This window comes from Rhinolophus sinicus, chromosome 18 (genome assembly GCF_057876585.1).
Source record: "Rhinolophus sinicus isolate RSI-liver-muscle chromosome 18, RSI-T2T, whole genome shotgun sequence".
Lineage (NCBI taxonomy): Eukaryota > Metazoa > Chordata > Mammalia > Chiroptera > Rhinolophidae > Rhinolophus > Rhinolophus sinicus.
This window is the reverse complement of record NC_142518.1, coordinates 10743351-10766507: the sequence shown is the minus strand read 5'-3', so window position 1 is coordinate 10766507 and position 23157 is coordinate 10743351. Positions and strand designations below refer to the sequence as shown.

The 23157-nt window shown below is 37.8% G+C and overlaps 1 protein-coding gene across 9 annotated transcripts in view; it reads right to left on the bottom strand.

Annotated features, from left to right (window-relative positions):
- REPS2 (RALBP1 associated Eps domain containing 2) overlaps positions 1-23157 on the bottom strand; it is a 194736-nt gene that overhangs the window by 45756 nt on the left and 125823 nt on the right. For all 9 annotated transcript variants that reach the window (XM_019746264.3, XM_019746269.3, XM_019746267.3 and 6 more), the window contains one exon: positions 13557-13618. In XM_019746264.3, the coding sequence (XP_019601823.2) occupies positions 13557-13618 (62 nt within the window). The remainder of the gene's footprint in view (positions 1-13556; positions 13619-23157) is intronic.

Genomic DNA, 23157 nt, shown 5'->3' with positions numbered 1-23157 from the left:
GTTCAGGAACCTAAAAGCCAACCATAACTGACCCCAGGGTAAAAACTGGGCTATTTGTTAGTTATAGGAAACAACCCTACAACCCTTGACAATATAGCATGAGAAATGGGTTGAAATGAGACACATGGAAAATGCCAGTTATATATGTACAGCATGAGGAACCACAGAATGGACGGCATTAGGCATCACTGCCTTCAGAAGGTGAGGCAGGATGAAGGAGCTACAGGATACGGAGCATACCACCACCTTTGACCTTTGTGCTCTCACAGTTCTTAGCAAAGTGTGGGCCTCTTATAAATACATTCCATTAACACCTGATGAATTATTAGATGAACTTATGGCATCTTCCAGAGGAATGATGTTAGTTAGCAAAGTAAGCTGTATACGATAGTATTATGAGCACAATCTAATAAGGACCGGAAAGCTAAGAAAGAAAACAAGCTATCAGTGGTGGGGTCAAGCTAATTTCTCAAGAGGTTTCAGAACATAAACTGTATCCCTGATAAATATAACATGTCACCTCAGTTGTTAAGAAGAGAGAGATTAAGAAACTAATTCGGAGATGTGGTTACACAGCAGGATAGGAGGAGCTGGCAGTCTGTAGCTAGATAGCCAGGGTTAGAATCGCAGCTGTAACTTGCTGCGGGTGACGTGGGGCAAATTCCTGAAGTTCTCTGTGCCTTATTTTATTTATCGGCAAAATGAGGATAGCAACAGAACCTACTGTACATGGTTGCTAGGATTAAATGACTTAATATTTGTAAAGCACTTGGAAGAACATCTGGCACATAAGCACTATACTTAAGTGCTTGGTAAATTAATAAAATAAATGGATCACAAAGCCTCTATGGTTTGTCTATTTCTAAAATCAATTTTGAAGTGCATAAATCACAGTTGTTTATGATGCAAAAGTTTTGCCTTTTTGTTCCCTTTTAGAAGGTGAGATAAGGATTATACTTGGCCTTTTGCTAAACCAAATATGACCACACTGACCAAAATGTGAAAGCTATTTTGGCCAAGATGAATGTAAGTTTGCACTGGGGAAGGCATTTTTAAAATAAGCATTTTAGCTTAATGTAAGGAAATACTTCATATTCACAAAATTATTGGTGGGCACAGAGACAGGAAATTCTTGTTAACTTTTGTTTAGCAGATCTATAGTTAATTTTTGTGACATGCAACAAATGAGTTTTCTCTCTCTAAATGTTTATCATTAAATTTCTAGCACCTCCATGAAATCCTTTCCCAGCTCTCTTCTACAAGAGCTGGATCTGTCACTCACTAGGTGTGAGGTTCCAAGTAGCTCACTTTTGCTTTCTGAACCTCATCTTCTTCTACAAAAATGATACGCAATGACAGATTTGAGGGCATGAGCACAAAATTAAAGACTTAGACAGACTCACAAGCCAGATGAAGATCCGGGTGGAGCCAAAACATAAAGTGGTAGATTCAGAAGCAGGCAGAGGCAGCAGAGAGCTCACACACAGCAGAATAACAGGCATTTAAATGCCCCCACATGAGGCAGGGGACTTGCTCCAAGTTCATTCCCTGAAGCCAGGGGTGAAGGTGGCGTTTCATGACCGGTAAAGCTGCAAAACCATGATGGAGCCCGTGAAGGTGCTCGAGGCTGTCTACTTCAGAAAGGAAGCAGATATAACATTGCAGCCTGGTCTTGGGCGAAGCCACCATCTAGTGCCATCTGCACAATCCCCGACAACTGAATCCGATGGAAGTGCTGCACCTCAAGGATAAGAACCGGTCCTAGACTGGAGGCCCATGGGTGCAGGGCTGTGGGGTGTGGTTAGCAGAGACTCCACTGAACTGCTAGGAAGGGAGGCACTCAGAGAACTGAGAATGAAATTTAAACTCCAATTCAAAATAAGACTGCTACACAAATTTCCAAAAAACATGAAGAATAAAACCAACACTAAGAACAGCCAAAAAATAAAAATTTACCCAACAAAAATGAAAATAGAACAACTGGAAAATAATGTTTAAAATCTTCTCAAAGTTAAAAGTAGGAAATGTATCCTTAAAAAGAACAGTATGTAACAGAAATTGGGAGAGTCAAACAAGAATAGATATAAAAAAGAATGGATTCTAAAACCTTGAATCACACATAGTTATAGAAAAAGAGTTATTAATTTGGAAGACAGAAATTTCATCCAGGGCCAGCCTACAGAGATCACAACATAAAAAAGATAAAAGAGCCATTACTAGAAGTAAAAGATGTGTTGACAGGCATAGAAACACAGCTAATTGGAGTTCAAGAAGAAAATAGAATAGAGAATAAAAACCCACAGAGATACGACTAAGAGTGTTGTAAAATTAAAGACATGATTTTCCAGATGGAAAATGCATACCAAACATCACCTTGGAATAAATAAGTTTAAATCTATGCCTAGATGCATCACAGTGAAATTGAAACAGAACATCAAAAATAATGATAAAGTTTTAAAAGCCACCCTAGAGAAAAGAAACGAAAAAATAGACTGACAGTAGAATTCTCAATGGCAGCAACAATAAAAGCCAGAAGAGAAGGAGGTAATACATTCAAAATGCTGAGGGAAAATAACCTCCAACCTAGAATTCTGTACACAGTAAAATTACCATTTAAGAGGAAGGGCAGTAAGAATTTATTACCCAGAGAACACAGATGAAAAAAACTACCACATGATATATTTCAGTAAGCTGTTTATTTTACCCTCACAACTGGCTGGAATCATCCTAACTATATGATTATGCGTTATCATAAGTCTTATCACAAGTTCTGAACTCATGGTCTCTAAAAGTAGCTCCCCAATGGTTATTTTATCCGGATGAAGCTGTGAATGACTTTTTTATTCTAGTTGTCATACCACAGAGCATTTTTTCCCTTTCCCTCAATCCTTAATTATAAAAGGAAACCTTTAAAAAATAAGCTGCCTAATTTCCCCACCAAAATATCTATTTAAACTTCTACCAACTGCTTAGCAGTCTATCTCCAAGTGCTTAACAGTAGACATTGACATTTAGGACTGAAACGCCTGGAGATCTTCACAGATACCTCAATCACACACATACTACACAGAGTCTCCCCAAAATAGAGAATGTACTTATATAAACAAATTACATGAGATACATAAATTATAAATGAATTACTTAAGTGACTCCTTTAGACTGCTAAAAAAAAAGTTAGTGGAAATTCACTCAAGAGTCAAGAACCCCAAAGACCCACTAGGAAGGGAACACTGGCCAGTAACACTGGGAAAGTGATTCAAAATCCCACCATAGCCACTGTTCCATGGACCTTCAAGAACACCCTCAGAGAGCAGAGAACCTCGTGTCAAAGGTTTACTGTGTACTTCTATGCAGTACAATCAGGAAACATTTCTGTATTTGGTTGTTACCCCTTTCCTACTACCTTCCATGTGCTCATTTCAATGGATGTCTAATATTCTGTTAGGCGGATATACAATACCCTTAATCAGAGCCTCTATCTTGGACATTTATGTTGTATTGTTTTTATTTTTATCGATACTAAAATAGATGTCATCACAGACTTTTTTACTTTCTTTTAAACTAGTTCTCGGGATAAATTCTAATGGCATTTGTTGATAGTTGGCAAAACTTTGAGTGCGCCTTTTTAAAAGGTGGGATTTATACTTAATCTTTTCTCTTCTATTCCAATGCCAGTATTTCGTCACTATTTCTCTCTCTCTCGTCCTTGAACTTATCATTACGGCCATTTCCTTTGCCTTCTGAATTTCTCATTCAGTGCCAACTGTTTGAGAATCGTAGTTCTCAAATTCCTTTCATAAATCCTTATAAGAGGACTTGTAGAACTCTCGAGATTCAATCAACAGAAGTTGGTCTAAACCACAGCTGTTTCTTTATGCTACACTGACCTGGAGCTATGATTAGCTCTTTGAATAATCTATGAACCAATTCTACAACTAGCAAACATATAGTAAAATGTATTGTCAAAGTCAATGCAGGAAAAAATATCTTACACAAACCAGAATCATTTACTTGAATATTCAACCTTGATAAATTCAAAACAATGTCACCTACAGTAAGAGATAAATTTATCAGAACCTGATTTTAATGAAAATAGTCTTCTATTTTGACCAGAGAACAACACAAGCTTAAATATATGCGTGGTCAGTCTAGCTAAAGGTTTGTCAATACCTGTATTGATCTTTCCAAAACCCAGCTTTTGGTTTCAATTTCTCCATTGTTTTTCTATTCTCTACTTCATTTATCGCCTCTCTACTCTGTATTTTCTTCCTTCTCCTAGCTTTGGTTTATCTTGCTCTTCTTTTGCTAGTTTCTTATGGTAAAGTTGGCTTATTGATTTTGGGGCCTTTCTTATTTTTTCCAGTTTTACTGAGATATAACTGACATACAGCTCTGTATAAGTTAAAGGGTACTACATAATAACCAATACACACATATTGCAAATGATTCCCACAATGTTCAGTTAATATCCAATCTGCTCATGTAGTTACAATAATGTTTTTCCTTCTAATGAGAGCTTTTAGGATCTACTCTTCTAGCGACTTTCAAATATATCGTAGAACAGTATCAACTATAGTCACTGTGCTATACATTATAGACCCAGGACTTATTTCTTATAACTGGAAATTTGTACCTTTTCACCACCTTCATCTAATTCCTCCACCCCCAACCCTTGCCTCTGGTAAGGACAAATCCGATGTTTTCCTATGAATTTGTTTTGTTTGTTTGTTTGTTTTAGATTCCACATATAAGTGAGATAACACAGCATTTGTCTTTCTCTGACTTATTTTACTTAGCATAATGCCTTCAAGGTCCTGGATCCCTTTTTTGTTCTCAATGTAAGTGTTTACAACTACAAATTTCCCTAAGTACTGCTATCACTGCATCCCATAGGTTTTGTTACATTTTGTTTACATTCATCTCACGGTATTTCCTAATTTTACTTGTAATTTCTTCTTTGACCCATTTGTATTTTAAGAGTATGTTGTCTAATTTCCACATATGAGTGAATCTTCCAGTTTTCCTTTTGCTATTTATAGTTTTACTCCATTGTGGTCAGAGAAGATACTCTGAATGATTTCAATCTTTTTAAATTTACTGAGCGGCAGCAAGATGACTGTTGGTTAGAGCATGAGCTCTAAACAACAGCGTTGCCTGTTCGATTCCCACATGAGCCAGTGAGCTGCGCCCTCCACAACTAGATTGAAGACAACGAGCTGCCGCTGAGCTGCCAGAGGGGCAGCCGGATGGCTCAGTTGGTTAAAGCACAAGCTTTCAACAACAAGGTTGGTGATTCAATTCCTGCATGGGATGGTGGATGGTGGGCTGCGCCCCCTGCAACTAAGACTGACAACGGCACTGAGAACGGTGACTGGACTTGGAGCTGAGCTGCACCCTCCACAAAGAGATTGAAGGACAACAACTTGGAGCTGATGGGCCCTGGAGAAACACACTGTTCCCCAACATTCCCAATAAAAAATTTTTTAAAAAAATTTTTTGAGACTTGTTTTGTGCCCTAACATATTCTATGTGCACTTGAGAAAAATGTATATTCTGCTGTTGTTGGGTGGAGTGTTCTATAGATGTTTGTTAGGTCTAGCTGATTTATAGTGTTTTTCAAGTCCTCTACTTCCTTATTGGTCTTCTATCCATTATTGAAAGTGAGATAGTGAAGTCTCTATTATTGTAGAACTGTCTATTACTCCCTTCAATTGTGTTAAGTTGTGCTTCATGTATTTTCGAGCTCTGTTGTTAGGTGTGTATAATTTTATGATTTGCCTTCTTAATGGAATGACCCTTTTGTCAATACATAATGTCCTTCTATGTCTCTTGTAACAATTTTTGTCTTTAAATCTATTTTGTCTGATATTAGTATAGCCTCCCCAGCTCTCTTTTGGTTACTATTTGCATGGAATATCTTTTCCCATTCCCTTACTTTCAACCTATTTGTACTATTGGATCTAAAGTCAGTCTCTTGTAGACAGTACATAGTTGGATATTTTTTAATCCATTCTGTTTCTGCCTTTTAATTGGAGATTTTAATCCATTTAAAGTAATCACTAATAAGGAAAGATTTAATTCTGTGATTTTGCTATTTGTTTTCTGTCTTATACCTGTTTTGTTCCTCAATTCCTCCATCACTGTCTCCTCCTGTGACTAAATTTTATCTAGTGTACCATTTTTACTACCTTCTCATTTTTTTCTATATACATTTTTTATTTTTTTTCTTAATGGTTACCCTAGGAATTATAAACATCGTAACTTTATAACAATCAAGTTTGAATTAATACCAACTTAGTTTCAATAGTATACAAAAACTCTGCTTTACAGCCCCACCGTCCCCTTTATATTATTGTCACAAATTAGATAGTTATACATGTTTGCCCATTAACATAGATTTATAATTATTATTTTAAGCATTTCCCTTTTAAATCATACAGAAACAAAGAGTTAAAAAAAAAAAAAAACAACAACACTGCAACACTAGTGGCTTTTATATTTACCGTGTTTCCCTGAAAGTAAGACCTAGCTGGACAATCAGCTGTAATGCGTCTTTTGGAGCAAAAATTAATATAAGACCCAGTCTTATTTTTCTATAAGACTGGGTATAATGTAAGTACAATATATTAATACAATATAAGACTGGGTCTTATATTAATTTTTGCTCCAAAAGACGCATTACAGCTGATAGTCCAGCTAGGTCTTATTTTCGGGGAAACAGGATACCAATGTAGCTACCTTCACCATTTTTCATTTCTTCGTGGCTTTGAGGTACTGTCCAGGGTCCTTTCATTTTAGCCTGGAAGACTCCCTTTAACATCTCCTATAGGGCAGGTCTACTAGTGACAAACTCCTTGAGCTCTTGCTTATCTGGGAATGCCTCAGTCTCCAGTGACACTGGCTGTGGGGCCTGTAAAGTGCCTCCCCGGGCCACCTGCTGCCATCAGGCTGGGGTTGAGAGACAATCTCCCCCTTTGGTCTCTGCTGAAGCCATTTCTGCTGGGTAGGAAAGCACCACCCCAGGATGTCTGTTGCCAGCAGGTGAGGGACAAGAGATCAGACTCCCCAATCGGTCTCTGTTGACACCAGAGGGAAGGGCATCTGTAGTGTTTGGCTGGGGTAGGGACGATATTGTCAAACAGGTTTATATCCAGCTTGGCTGCTCCTTTCCCAGTCCTCTGGCCAGACAGTAGACTTTTCTTGGGACTGTTTTGTGTGTGTTTTTTGTCCGAATCCATTGGTGGTTCCAGGTTGCAGGCTTATCTAGTGCCCAGTCCAGGATACATTGGAGACTTAAAAAAACTCAGGGAACACACTACCATGCCATTCCTCAAGTCCTAAGATCCTAACCAGTCTGCTTTCCTCTTTACATCTTTCAAAATCCTCCTTCTGTTATATTATGTCCAGGGTTTTTAGTTGTACTTAGCAGGGGAGAGCAGGGAGAAATTAGTCTAAGCCCCCAATTGTGTTTTACAGTGTTTCATCTATATTTGCAACAAAAACTTTCTTGGACAGGGGAAAATAATACATAATCAGAGACCTTAAGCACTAGAAGGATCCACGTAGTCTAATTTTCTCATTCTATAGAAGAGGCAGTAGGTCTGGGAGACTAATTTGCTTACTTCCCACAAAGCAATAGAGCTACACAGTAGTAGGGCTGAGAGTAAGACCACAGATAGACACATTCACCCAGTGTTGTACAGCTTTCAGTATGTTCTTTCATCATCACAGATGAAGATAAATCCTGGGCCTGGATCTTCCTCCCTTAATCACTGCAATATTCATTAACACACTGTGATTTTCAGCTAATCTACAGCATGTACTGTAGGACAGAACAGAGTAACACTTTGGAAGAAAATGAAGATGGCATCTTAGGTGATGTGTGTTTGTAAATTCTCCTCAGAATAATTACTGAGTTTCTAATACATAAATACATAGAAAAACACCTCTTGACATATACTAAATTTATATGTTAATGAGTGAAAATTAGGATGTTGTATATACTTTAGAAAGCTCACAAATACGCTTTACCAACACAGCCAATGTATTAAAGTTAATTCAGTGACTAATGTACATTACATGAGGTCATCTGAATATATTATAGCAAAAGATCTCATGGTATTTGATGTCTGCCCACAGAGTTTTAATTTGATAGAGAAAAAGGCCATGAAATATTAGAAGCAGTGACATTTCTATATTGTTTATACTTAAAGAATGTTTCTTCCTGTTTTCTTACAGGTATTTAAAAGTTCCAATGAGATAATACTTCATTTTACTCCCTTAGAAATGGATTTAGTATATGGCTAAAGTGGATTCAGCATGTATATACTTTAATCAAATTTACATCTTAAAAAATATATTAGGTAACCCTGATAAGAGGCTTACAGAATCACTAGTAATGCCAAAAAAAGAGAGGTCTAAAACTTTTCATTTCTCCCAGGAAAATTTACTATTTTGTATCATCAACTGTATATTAACCATAGAAAGAATACTTGAAGTGACAGGATATTAATTTACAAGGACTGGGTACATTTTTTTAAAGCACAGAGTATCAAATATTTCAGAAGAAGTTTAGGACCTACAGATGGCCATTTGAGTTTAAGCGAACCTCAGTCTTTCCTTCTAAATGAAACAAAGGCAGTATTTTATAAAAAGTTGTATCTAAGAAATTTGGCTTTGAAATAGAGCAGCATGCACAGCATATTCCATGGGGTTCCGTATTGCCTTAGGGACCTGATTCTGTGTAGCCAGATGACAAAGTCAGATGAGAGATTAGCTGTATATGTTCATGGCTAGTCCTTCATCACAGCACCCACAGGACCTGAGGCACAGTGACCAGTCCTTCCAGCAAGACCTTTCCATCGTGCCCTCTGATCCTGCTATCAGTCATTTCAAGAAGCCCAACTCCCATGCCATCTGTTGCAATCTGGGTTCTTGTCCCCATGGGGTGGGTCTATGTACATCTCCTAACCTGACCTCGTGTATCCCACTCTCCCCAACTCAAGAAAGCCTTCCACTGTTCCCTTTAAGAACTCTTGGCACAGCATCAACAAATCCCCACATTCTCAACTTCTTCACCGAACAATCCTTCTTCTTGCCTTAATTCAGTGCTTCTCAATCCTGGCTGCACTTTAGAATCACCTGGGCAGCTTCTTAAAACTCCCCATGCCCGGGCCTCACCCCACACCAAAATCTCTGGGGGTGGGACCCAGGCCTCAGTAGGTTTAGCTCCCCCAGATGATTCCAGTGCACACAAGGGCTAAGTGACACCCTGCGCTCTCTCCTCAGGGGCCGCTCCCCAGGCAGAACTCCCTGTCAGGAGGCCCTTTCTCTCCTACATCCCAGGCCCCACTGGGACTTGAGCGAGCAGGCCACTTGCTGTACACTGCCATCTCCAAACATTAAATCTCTTGCCCTAAGACTTCGTAGCTTTCCAAATTTCGGGCATTTCCTCAAACCTCCTTGCAGAGGAGGTTACTTTGCACTTGCTTTTTCTCTACAGTAAAGCTGTGAATACCTCAGCCATCTAAAAAGTTCTCGTTTCTTGAAAACTCATTTCATTGGTCACCTCCGCCCTTCCATGAAGCCCTCTCGGTCTCTCTAAGCTTAAAAGTATTGATAAAATGCTTCCTCCATAGTGCTTTCATCTTATAGTGCTATTTTAGTACTCGTTACACTGCTAGCAAGGCACACCTCCCATTATAAGGTGAGAAATTAGTAGTATAAATAGGAAAATTCTGAGTATATTAGTCTACCGGGTGCCTCAATTCATCGAATGTGGTGCTAACATAATATTGAAAAGATTATCCTTTGTATCGAAAAACCTTTTCTTTATTAAAGATAATTACACTGAAGCTGTGCCTCTATCACAACTGCCACAAGAAATTTGTCGTAAGATCAGCACTATTAAAGGGATTTAGCTGCTGAAGTACCAAATAGGCCCTCAGCAGAGAACTGCCCTACAGGACAAGCACCAACTCTGTAGATGGCATTTGACTCCGTTCATAAGCACACAAACAGTGAGCTAATAAGTTTAACTAACTCTCATTTTAACACTGCTCCCTAGGACCTTATGAAACAGTTAACTATAATTACTGTTTAGTCATATATGCTATGAATCAGTCTTTAAAACAAAACAATGTGTCATCTCTCCTGAGCTGAGCCAAAACACCCTGCCCTGGTCTCTAGTCTGTCCACAGGGAAACATGGGGCACAGACCACTTGATTCCTTATATATTCACTTGGTCCTTCTTGATCTTACCTACAGTATGAAAAATAAAAAGATCTGGTTCTTTGAATTGATTCCTTTTCCTAACGCTAGGGCCCCCTTTGTATAACGTAACCCAGATGTGCATTTCATAGCAGTGCCAGCTAAACTGCATTTTCTGCTGAAAACCTATACTTCATCTCTCTCACTTGATAACAGTAGAGAGATGCTTTGGATGTACATAGAAATGATCTATATATACCTTTATGCACATAGCTGCAAACATACAAACTCTTTTATATACTTATTATCTGGAAGTACAACACTGATTGGCCACACAGTTTTTAAAATAGTGTCCCTTTTTAGGGAATAAAACATTTTCTTGTTTGTTATAATCTAGTCTTCCCATTTATCAAGTTAAATAACATGAAAAACTTAAATCCAAGAATAATCCAAAAACATTTTATTTTAATCTCTTCTCAGAGCTACTGATAAATATACTGATTTAAATTATATCATCAGGCTTCCTGGTTTCTCCCTTAGGTACTACAGTTTAAACCCCATAAAAGAAGTCTCTGTAGTTAAGTGTGTGTGTGTGTGTGTGTGTGTGTGTGTGTGTGTGTATATACATACATACATACATACATACATACATATATATATATATATATATATATATATATATATATATATATGTGTGTGTGTGTGTATTTTTCCCCAAAGTCAGGATTATTGTCCATATATAGCAAGGAACGTTCAAAAAAATTAACAGAGTAGAAGAATTTAGTGTGTTAAAGTGGTTAAAATGACCCCATGAGAGCAAGGAAGAAGGAATAGAAAAACAAGGAAGAAAACAAAACAAACTGAAAACATGACAATTTGAAATCCCAAGCTAATGTGCAGTAAATTTTATTTTTCATTTTCAACTCTTCTAGAAAAAAACTATTGGCATAAGATATAAAAATTTAACTTTAAGCACATAATATAGAGATGAGGTGACAGATGAAAGAGGTTTGGAAACGTTCTTACCAATACCTTAAGTCTGGTGTATAATAATGTTTCCTAACCACTAAGCCCTCCGGATATTAATAGGTATTTTATAAATAAAGAGATGAATGGTCACACAAGCTAGGAAATTGCCAGCTTTAACAAAATTGACCAGGTTTCTTTACTGTGGGACTTCAAAGCCTTTCCTGGGCTCATATGCCCTGGGAGTCTCCCAAAGCGGGTACAGAGGCAACAGCCTGCAAATGCGTCTCTGCACAGAGCCCTCGTGATATCTCCCAGAAGGCTGTTTTATCACAAGCAGTGTGGAGAAGACAAGGTATCCAGGTGCCCCATACAGGTGGTCAGGTGAGTTTGTCCTGGGGCCAGCATTCAGAATCGGACACTGCACAAAGACCCCAGCCAAGCGTGTGTGCATTACCCAGGACTTCCTCTTTTGAATGTGAGTGTCCCACTTACAGGGGACCAAAGGGGGAGAGGGGAGTGGCATGGGAGCTTTCTGCCCGCATTTCTTACCACCTGTCTCTGTAGTCTGAGATCTCCAGAGTCAGGCAGCTGAGGCTCCCTGCTCACATTGTGAGGGAAGTCTAGCAGACAAAGCAGCAGTCTCATTTGTTAACAGTGACTTGAGAATTCCCAGTGCCCTGTCAGATCCTCAGGCCCCAAAGCAGGCAGGAAGCCCACCTGAAGCAGCTCAGATTAGGACTGCTGATCGCAGCATTTCCCAACCAGGAAGGAACTGTTGGCACTTGCACAGGAGGGGAAGATAAGGAGGTTGGCCACAAAAGCCCTTTCAGGCAGGTCTTCCACTCATTCATCCAGGTGGCTCCCAAGCCCCGCTTTGAAAGCAGCAGTTGGCAGCATGCCCACTAATTTTGTTGTGACAAAGTCCAGGTTTGCTGTTGGTGCAAATCCAGAGCCTCGTCTCATCTAGGTCCTCCGTAGGAGACACTCTGACTCCAGTGACGCGGAGGGGAGGGACCCTTAGACATGCACTTCGGTTTGGGAGCGGGCTCTACTATTTACTTGCTATGTCACCTTGGGTGACTGGCTTAACCCCTGTATGCTTCAATTGCCTCATCTGTAAGAAAAGGATTATATTAGCACCTACTTCATAGGGTTTTTGTGGAGATTAGATAATGCACTGAAAGCACTTAGCACAATTCCTGGTCTATTGTGGATGCTCAATAAACAGCCAATAATTAAATGAGCAGAAATAATGACCAGCGAAAGGCTTAGGATAGAACTAAAGCTTGGCATCAGATACACAGCAGGGACTCAATAAATACTTGTTGACTGATTAACCAATAATCTCCTAAAGGCATGCTGGAGTATTGGAAAGGGGGTTCTCACTGGTTTATATGTGGGCGGGAAGAACAGGGCTTTCACCCATCAAACTGAAGCAGGAAGCCAGGACCTTATGTTATTTGCATCTCAAGTTTGAGTGGATGCTAAAGACCATCTAATTCTCTAAAAGAAGGACAAGCAAATGTTAAAAGTGGTTTCAGTGACTCAGCAAGTGCTGAGATGCGCCGTATGAAAAGGTATGCTCTGAACCACCCAGAGCAATGTGGTAGAAACTGGGACTGTTTATAGAGAAACTGCCCAACATTTTCTACCAAAAGTCAGAGACGACTTTTAAAGATAAAAAGTTTCTTCAGCAGCAATTAATGAAAGGCAGGGTCTGTAGCACCCTTTATCACACCGCAGATTCGCTGCTTGCTTCTCATTTTCAGCTCTACAAAGATTGTTGACGAATAAGGCCAGAGTAGCACATGTAAATAACGCAGAATAAATTCACAGGGGAGACGATTTTGGTGACACGCTCTCCCAACTCCCGCTGTTAACAGCTTACTGTTCCCAGGGAAAATACCCTCCTAAAGAAAGTGTCATGGGCCTAAACCGCAGCACTAACCCCAGGTTGATGACATTTTTAGTTTATGCAGAATAAACCAGCTCCTAAAACACTGATGAAAATATAGGCACCCAGACTGCACATGCTATACAGGAAAACCATGTCTCCCACCCCAAACGGAGAGGAGCCCCTTCTACTCCTTTCTCTGGATGAAAACCACATGCAACCCTGTACAGCCAAGAGTGAACTAGGACACATTTGCTTAGTTGCTTATTGAGGAAACTTTCCCTTTTCCATATGAGGTTTGGAGACGGGAGGGGCTGGCTGGATAAGAAGAAATTTAAGCACTCTCTGCTCTCTTCAGCCAGATGCTATCTTGGGAACCTGACCAGCCAGTTCTGTGGTGATCCGTCTTCACAAAGGAAGCACAGTGGAAGGACAACTTCCCTACTACCCAACGGTTTACAGAAATCAACATCTGTCTCCTACCTGTGATGGACAAGGTCTCGGAGGGAGTGCTGGTGGCAGTGGTAACAATCCGGACTTAGTAGCTGAAAATAAAAACACAAACTATTAAGGCCCACCGAAAACAAAAGAAAATACCCTTCCATTTGTTAACTAGGATAGCAGTAGCATTTAATATGTTTAAGTTTTTAAAATCCATCTGAAGGCTTAATAAAAAAACAAGGGAGTATATGCTTTTTCTAATCCCGTTTTCATTTTCGTCCTACCCAAAATCCAAGGCTAGGCTATTGTGATTAAGACAGTGTAAAACGGCACCATACATAGTTATTACAATATTATTGACTATATTTCCTAATTGGAGGGATCACTTTGTAAATTATATATATGTTTAACCACTATGCTGTACACCTGAAACTAACATAAAATAATATTGAATGTCAACTATCATTGAAAAATAATACTTTTAAATATTATTTTTAAAAAGACAGTGTAAAACGATAAGGAAAAGACACCCCTTGATTAAAAGACTGGCACCCAGCACAGGAAACGCAGTTGATTCCTCATTATTCTGCTGTTAATTTTTTAGTTTCAAATACCCTAGGTCCTGTGGCTTCTCTATTTCTCCCCAGCTCTTGGCCATTACACTGCTCATTAGCTCAGCAAGCAGGCTGGAGAAGCTAAGAGAGCAAGGGTCCCAACCAGGCAGCTCTACCGCCAAGTGAGTGGTTCTGAGAGGAGCAGGAGAGGCTGGAAGTGAAGGACTAAAATGATAGTTAGGGATTCTTCCAAGATCTCCGTTTCCTTTTCTCTCCCTGATACTTATTTTCATGGGTGAGTAAATCTGTTTCTAAAATAATCTGGCCCCATTTGAAAGATCTTTTGAAAGACAGTTTCAAGTCTAATTTTTTTTTTAATTTTGTGAGATACAGAGAAAATTCAGTTAAGCCAAGAATGTCTGAACTGTAACTTAAGGAAAATAAACATCTGCTATTGAATTATAAACAAAGCTATAATCACAAAGAAATAAGTTTATTATCACACACTGGCAAGTTAAACCACATTCTTAATAAATTTCTTATAAAAGTACACCATGCCCTATATAACTATATATACATACAACTATTTTTTTTGTGTGTTTTTTTTGCAAATCAGTAATATGTGTGCTAATATTTAGACAATTTTCTCTGCCTCAAAAATAAATCATAGTAACGTGCCAAGAACATAGAAGTTTCTGCAAATCACTTTTGATTTGACCTAGCTAGATCAGACAAGTTAGAAGATGGAGTTCGGGGCTTTCCACAAAGGTAATTTCATAGAGATTTTTCATTCTGAGCCAATGCACGGATATGGTACAACCATGTGGACCCATCAATGATTTCTCTCAATCTGTCTTTCATTAAAATTTATGAAATACATCACTGGGTCAAAACTCCAGAGGTGGTGAGACCTTGAACAGTCTTCGACAACAAAGCACGTAGCAGCAGAGAATGACAAAAGCCTCAGGAACCATCTCAGGCCCCTGCTCTATAGGTCCTTAAGGACTGGGCCTTTAAACTACCAGTTACTTTGAAAACAAAATGAAAACACAAACAAAAAACAAAATCTATTCATGCTTTCAAGGGAAAAGCCTTGCACTAGAATAAAGTGTTTGTTAAAATAACCCTTTATTAACAAAAGACGACAAAGAAGTAAGCCATGTAATTAAACTGACTTCTGCTTCAAGCCAAGATGGAATAACAGAGACCAGATTTACCCTCCCATTTGAAATAGGCAAAAACAAACATATGGTGTTTTTCATATAAAACAACAGTTTAAGACCCTAGAACAAAACACATAAAACAAGTTTTCAAGACAGTAGGAAATTAGGCAACAAAAGACGGTGATCCTGGAGAGACAGGAAACAAACATGTGACTGTCCCTGCTTACTGCCCTGAAAGTTACTAGAAACAGGACCTATATCCAGATTCGTGTCTATGCGTAATTTCATTTTCACTCTTACTTAACTTTGAAAAACAAACAAATGTCCTATTTTTGTAAAACATGATGTAAGGGTGTTTCTGAATATACGTTTGCATAAAATTATATAACCTACAAACATTAACAGCAGTTTTGTTTCCTCATTTCGATGCCTTTATCTATTTTTGCTTTTGCTCTTACCTGGCTAGAACACCTAATGTAAAGCTGAATTACAATGGTGATAAGGGTATTCTTGTCTTCTCTTGATCTTAAAGGTAAGGCTTTCACTATATCACCATGTAAGTATGGTGTTTGCTGTAGGTTTGTTTTCCATACCCTTTAATGGATTATGAAAATTCCCATCTATTTTTGAGATTTTTTTATCATAATTTATTGTTGAATTTTTTAACCAAAGCTGCATCTCCATCGAGACAATGGTATGATTTTTTTCCTTATAATTTGTTAATATCATAAATTACATTATGATTTTTTTTATATTAAAACACCTTTGCAGACGTAGGCTAATCCCAACTTGGTCAAGTTTTTCTGTCTGCTAGATTTAGTTAGCAATGGTTTGTTTAGGATTTTTGCAACTACATTCATAAGACTGACAAGTGAGTTTCCTTTCTCATCTGGTCCTCTGTTACGCTTGATTCAGCTGGAGAATGCTCCCCTATCTATACTCTGGAACAGGTTGTATAAGATTGGAACTCTCTGGTTGTTGCTGAATGTCAAGTAAAGCTTGAAGGCAGAACCATCTGGGCCTGGAGTTTTCTTTGAAAGAAAATTTCTGATCATTTCGCTTAATTGTCACAGGATTATTCAAAGTTTCTAATTCTTAAATCAGTTTTGATAAATATTTTTCTACACATTTATTCATTTTGTCTAAATGTTCACATTTAATGCCATAAAGGTGCTCATATCCCCTTTATCATCTTAATCTCTGCATATGTGATTTTCTTTTTGCATTTCTAATACTATTCGTGTCATCACTCTAGTTTTTCTTCATTAATCTCACCTGACATTTGTCAGTTTTATTACTTTTCAAAAAAAAAAAAAAAAAAAAAAAAAACTTCGAACATTTTTGAGCCTCTATATTGTATGCTTGCTTTCTGTTTCATTAATGTCTGTCATCTCCTCCGATTTACTTTCTTTGGGCTTATCCTATTGTTCTTTTTCTAGCTTAAATTGGTTGCTTAGCTTACTAATTTCTAGTTTTTCTTCTTTTCTAACATAAGCATTTAGGGTACAAATTTTCTTCCACGTATCTCTTTAATAGAATCTCACAGGTTCTAATGTGATATCATTCACTTTTAAAATTTTTCCTAATTTCCATTACAATTTCTTTATGATGTTACCTTCTGTTTGAAGTTCATTCTTTAGAATTTCCTTCATTGAGAGTCTATTAGTAGCAAGCTTAGTTTACGTGACTGGAAAGCCTTTATTTTGCCCTCATTCTTGAAAGATGATTTCATTGGGTATAGAATTCTAGACTAACAGCAATTTTTCTCCCAGCACATTGAAAATAAGATTTCACTGTCTTCTGGCTTCCATTATTGCTATTGAGAAATCAGATATCAACAGAATCACTGTGTTGTTTTTTTTCATTAAAGTTTATTGGGGTGACAATGGTTAGCAAAGTTACACAGGTTTCAGAATTCCTATTTTTTAGTAGGTAGTCTGTCTTCTCTCTGGTTGCTTTTAAGATCTTCTCCAGTTTTGGTGCTTTGCAGTACCAAACTTTACCCTGTGTCTGCATGTGTATTTCTTCATCCTCTTTTTCTTGCATAACCTGCTGAGCTTCACTGGAACTTTAGAATCAAGTGGCAACCTATTAACTTTGAGAAATTCCCAGGGATTCTTAAAATATTGTCTTCCCACCATTTCCTCTCAACTCTCCTTTGGGAGCTATTTGTTTAACTGGGCTGCATTCTGGATAATTTTCTAAGATCTATTGTCCAATTACCCAACTCCCTCTTCAACTGTACTTAATGTCCTGTTAATCCAGTCTTTGAATTTATTTCAATTACTAAATTTTTCATCTCTAGATGTTCTATTTGGTCTTTTTTCAAAATGGCTTTTTCATTTTTATAATTTCTTGACTACCCACTTATTTTCTTCATCTCTTTTCTTCCAACATATTAAACATATTTATGTAACAGTCTGTGTCTGATAATTCCATAATCTGAGAGCTTTGAATTTTCTACTGTTTTGTTGCTTCTGTTGGCTTTCTCTTACCATGTTCCATTTCCTAGAGTGTATGGCAACCTCTGACTCTGAAAGCATATTCCTCGGAACTTTATCTGTTGAAATACTTTACGGGCTGGGTAGACATCGATTAAATAGTTCAAGAAAACTTCCCAGAAATGAAGAATATGAGTTTCTAAATTTAAAAAACCCACTGAGTATCCAAGACAATAGGAGAATAAACAGATTCATGGCAAGGCACATCAACACAAAATTTTAAAATACTGGAGTTAGAAGATTCTACAAGTTTCCAGCAGAGGGTGGGAAAGGAGAGGAAGCCACATACTGTGTTTTCCCGAAAATAAGACCTAACTGGAAAATAAGCCCTAGCATGATTTTTCAGGATGCTTGTAATATAAAATAAGCCCTACTGTATTTCCCCAAAAGTAAAACCAAGTCTTATATTAATTTTTGCTCCAAAAGACACATTAGGGCTTATTTTATATGATAAACATCCTAAAAAATCATGCTACGGCTTATTTTCTGGTTAGGTCTTATTTTTGGGGAAACATGGTACAAATGATCAGGAGTCCAAATGGTTTTACACTTCTTAACATACCATTGGAAGCTGAATTCATTGGAGCAATGCTATCGAAATTCTGAAAACTTATTTCCAACTGACGATTGCATACCCAAACTAGCAGCCTGCATGGTGGGTCAATTAAAGATGTTTTTAGACATTCAGGGTCTTAAATTGAAGTCTATGTACCTTTTCCAAGAAAGCTACTCAAGGATGTTCTCTACCAAAACAACAGTAAACCAAAAAAGAGCAATCCAAGTGCACTGATGATATACGCACAGGATAAAGGAGATCCAACATAGGAAAAAGAGGGAGGGAATCCTTGGATGACAGTATAGGGAGATGCCATGATAAAAACTATGTAACACACATAGAAAGACTATCACCTCAGATTTCTTGAAAAACATGAAACTAATACCTGATATGCCAGAATTTATAACAACTTTGGGAAATTGAGGGAGTGTACAGTTTATTTGGGGGCAAGTACAATAGAAAAAGAAATGAGTTAATTATTTACTCCAAGGAAATCAAAAACCTGTGCAAGTAATACAAGTAAATAATTTATCATATGGTTTACATAGCCATAATTATAATATAAACACTAAATATTAATTAAGCAAAATTACAATATAACTATACTGGGAGAGTAGAAGAGGGGAAAGTTACTACAAAAGAGAAGATAGTAGATGATGACTAAAATTGAAATGTCAACAAGAGGTTATACAAATATGTTATTAATATGAAGGAAATACCAAAATAATCAACATAAAAAAATCCTGGAGCACGAGTGTATTCTCCGAAGTCTTGAGGTATATCAACGGCCTTGGAGGAGCTTTTCAGACTTCAGTTTGTCCCCTCAGTTCAGCATGGAGCCCTGGACCTTCCCCTTCAGCATGTCAGGATATCAGCTGGGATGATTCACTTTTTCCAGCTTCTTCCCTCTCTTTCCAGACTTCATGTCCACTGACTCCCAGTCAAGAGAAGGGAAAACTAAAAGTACCTACTCACTTCACTTCACTCCAGACTTGGAGTATCAGTAAGAAATCTCAAGATTTGCCTACTCACACACATGGCTTCTGAAGGGAGGCAGGCAGTCGAGAGTGCTCCCAAAGCCTCAGGTCTTCCCTTAGCTGCTACTCTTTCCAAAACAAAAAGAAATGCCATTAGCTCATGTATCATTCCTCGTTTGAATGCTGCTGAAAAATCTCTTCCATGCGTTCATGATTCCGTGTTCATTTCCTTTAATGGTAGGAGATATTAATCTAGCTTCATTCTACCAATTTTATGTCTGATTCATTTTTTTGTCTCCCATAGCACCTAAACATACTGCTTTGTGTTTAGTAAGTACTCACACAGTGAGCAAATACTTGAAATTGAATTTAGTAAAGCAAAATCTCCTCTTACAATATTTTTAGTCCATTCATGACCTAAAAGTAGACTCAAATATTTTATCCAGCATGTTCTAATCCATTTTTTAAAAAAGAAAAAGTAGGGGCAGCCAGATGGCTCAGTTGGATAGAGCACGAGCTCTTAATCACAAGGTTGCCAGTTCAATTCCCGCATGGGATGGTGGGCTGAGGCCCTGGAACTAGATTGAAAATGGCGACTGGACTTGGAGCTGAGCTGCATCCTTCACAACTAAACTGAAGGACAATGACTTGACTTGGAGCTGATGGGCCCTGGAAAAACACACTGTTCCCCAATATTCCCCAATAAAAAAGCTGAAAGAAAAAGTATACCTTCATGCAAAGTGAAATTGAAAAAATACTTTGGCTTAATAACCTAGTATATACATGCACAAGATGAGAACGCACCTGTTAATAACACCAGTGCTTTCCCAGAAGGGAAGAGAAGGAAAGGAGAGGGGAGAACACTTTTTCAACAGACATTAAAAGCTAACACACTCATGAAGCAATGGCAGGTTTATCTCTGAAGACTTAGTTAATAAGGTTGAACACCAGATTATCAGCAAGGCTTTCTCAAACCAAAAAGTTTTATAAGTGTAATCATAGAAAAATAATAAATACCCAAATCCTAAAAAATGGATTAAAAAGTTCATGAAAGAAACTGACATTTAATCCTAAATTCAGAAAATGCAGTAATAATTTCCAGTGTTTATTAAATCTGTTGAAAGATGTGCATTTTCTGACACTAATTCACTAAATCTCAGCTTTTCGGTATCTTCATCCAAAACTCTAATCTCTAAAATTTTGTATCCTCTTACTTCATTATGCTTAGAAATTTCCAGGCAAAGTATTATTCATAGATATTACTGTCTATTTAACTAATTTCCTTCAGATTTTTACAAAGCCCCAAATCAATGACTAACTGAAAACATGTTCCAACTTACTGAGTGGAAATAAAGCAGCAGATGTGGCAACTGAAAGCTTCAAGGAACAGAAAGCCGATTCTTCAGGGGAGTGAAACTTGGAATAACTTCAGCTGTGGAAAAGGGCTCCCATCCCCCCAACTCGGAATATTTTATGAAGAAAATAAAAGCATTCAAATGCCAAAGAAAAAAACACTTATAGGATGGAAAATGTTGAAAGGAGCCTGCCAGTGGGACCTACACTTTTAAGTATCAATCAAGTAGAGAGTTAGCCATATGCAAAGCTTCAAGGATTTCATCAGGAAGGACCATTCCTCTTCTTGGCAAGTTCATAAAAATGGCTATTTCTTTGTAATAGAAATCGTTCTTTCTTTCTCTCCTTTCTAATCACAAAAGCATGTGCAAGCCTATGCCTATTCGCCTGATCACCCAGTTACACACTGTGATGGCTTCCTATGTCATATACACCTATACACATGATAAAATGTTTGCCAAGACTACCTTTCCAACAATACCTGCCTTGATGCCCTAATGATGCCCCACTTATCCCCCCAGATACAAGCTCATTCAATTCTCTGTTAAACAGAACAATTTTTTTTTCACCGGTTAAAAGAGATGAACTTATACATGCCTTGGAAATGTTCAACAGGGAACATGTTAATGACTGAGTTTAGAAAAGTAGTAAGATCACATTCAGTTCTTTCACTTTGAAGGTGTGAAAACTGAGGCCTGGAAAAGTAAAATGATGTCACCAAGGTCATAAGGCTACTTTCATGCAGCAATCGGTATCACATTTTGAGTCTACAGGACAGGTAGTGGTAAAGAGCAGAAAAGGGCACTGAGATGGGGATAAGCAGCTGGACAGGGGCTTAGTCTATATCCAGAAAATAAATACGTCAGAAGGCTGCAAAGCAAGAAAGTACTGCAATTTTAAGGAACTGAAAAAATGCTTCTAACTATGCTATACACCAGAGTCAGATAAACAAGGCGCTAAACACTATCTAAACCTGTGCCACTGTAGCAAATATTTGGCCTTCTGATTGACGTGATCACCTCTTCACAAGACTGCATCTTACTCCCCTGACGTAAAATTCACTGCAGTACGGGCATAAGGACATACAGATCAATGGAACAGAGTGAAGTCCAGAAATAAACCCTTATGTTCATAGTCCAGTGTTTCAACAAAGGTGTCAAGGCAATTCAATAGGGAAAGGAGAGTCTTTTGCAACAAGGAGTGCCGAGACAACTGTATAGCCACATACAAAGAGATGAACTTGGACCCTTACCTCACACTATACACGAGAATTAAACCAAAATGGATTAGAGACATGAATGTAAGAGCTAAAATTATATCACTTTTAGAAAAAAACAGGAGAAAATCTTCAAGACTTTGGGTTAGGCAAAGATTTCTTAGATCTGATACCAAAAGCACAATCAAAACAGGAAAGAACTGATAGATTGCACGTCATCAAAATTCAAAGCTTTGGTGCTTCAAAAGACACCATTAAGAAAAGAAAAAGACATTTTTTTAAATTTATTGGGATGACAATTGTTAGTAAAATTACATAGATTTCAGGTGTACAATTCTGTATTATATCATCTATAAATCCCTTTGTGTGTTCACCACCCAGAGTCAGTTCTCCTTCCATCACCATATATTTGATATAAAAAAAAAAAAAAAAAGAAAAGAAAAAGACAAGGCACCGACTAGGAAAAAATATTTGCAAATCACATATCTGATAAAGGACTTGTACACAGAAGATAACAAAGAACTCCAGGATACACAACTCAACAAGAAGAAGACAAACACCCAATTAAAAAATGGGCAAATAATTTGAGCAGACAGTTCACCAAAGAAGCTATAGGAATCACTACTAAACACATGTGAAGATATTCAGCATCATTAGTCACCATAAACTGCAAATCAAAACCACAAAGAAATACCACTTCAAACCTACTGAGATGGCCATAATAAAAAAGATAACCAATGTTGGTGAAGATGTGAAAAAACAGTAATCCTCACACATTGCTGGTAGGAATGTACAATGGTACACACTTTAGCAAACAGTTTGGCAGCTCATCAAGTTAAACATAAATTTACCATATACCCAGCAATTCTCTTAGCTGTGGACCTACAAGAAATTAAAATATGTCTATACCAAGACTTGTATTCAAATGTTCACAGCAGCATTATGCATAATAGGCAAAAAGTAGAAACAACTAAGATGTCCATCATAAAACTAAAGACTGGATAGACACGACATGGTACAACCATACAATGAATGCTAGTCAGCAATAAAAAGAAATACTGATACGTGCCACAACACGGATGAACCTCAAAAACATTATACAAAGTAAAGGAAGCCAGAAACAAAAGGTCCCATACTATATGAGTCTATTTATATAAAATGTCAAGAAAAGACAACTCTATAGAAACAGAAAGTAGATCAGCGGTTGGCTGGGCATGGGAATTAACTGTAAGAAGGCATAAGGGATATTATTGGGTGTTGAAAATGTTCTAAAACTAAATTATGATGACAGTAGCACAATTTGGTGAGTTTACTAGAAATCAC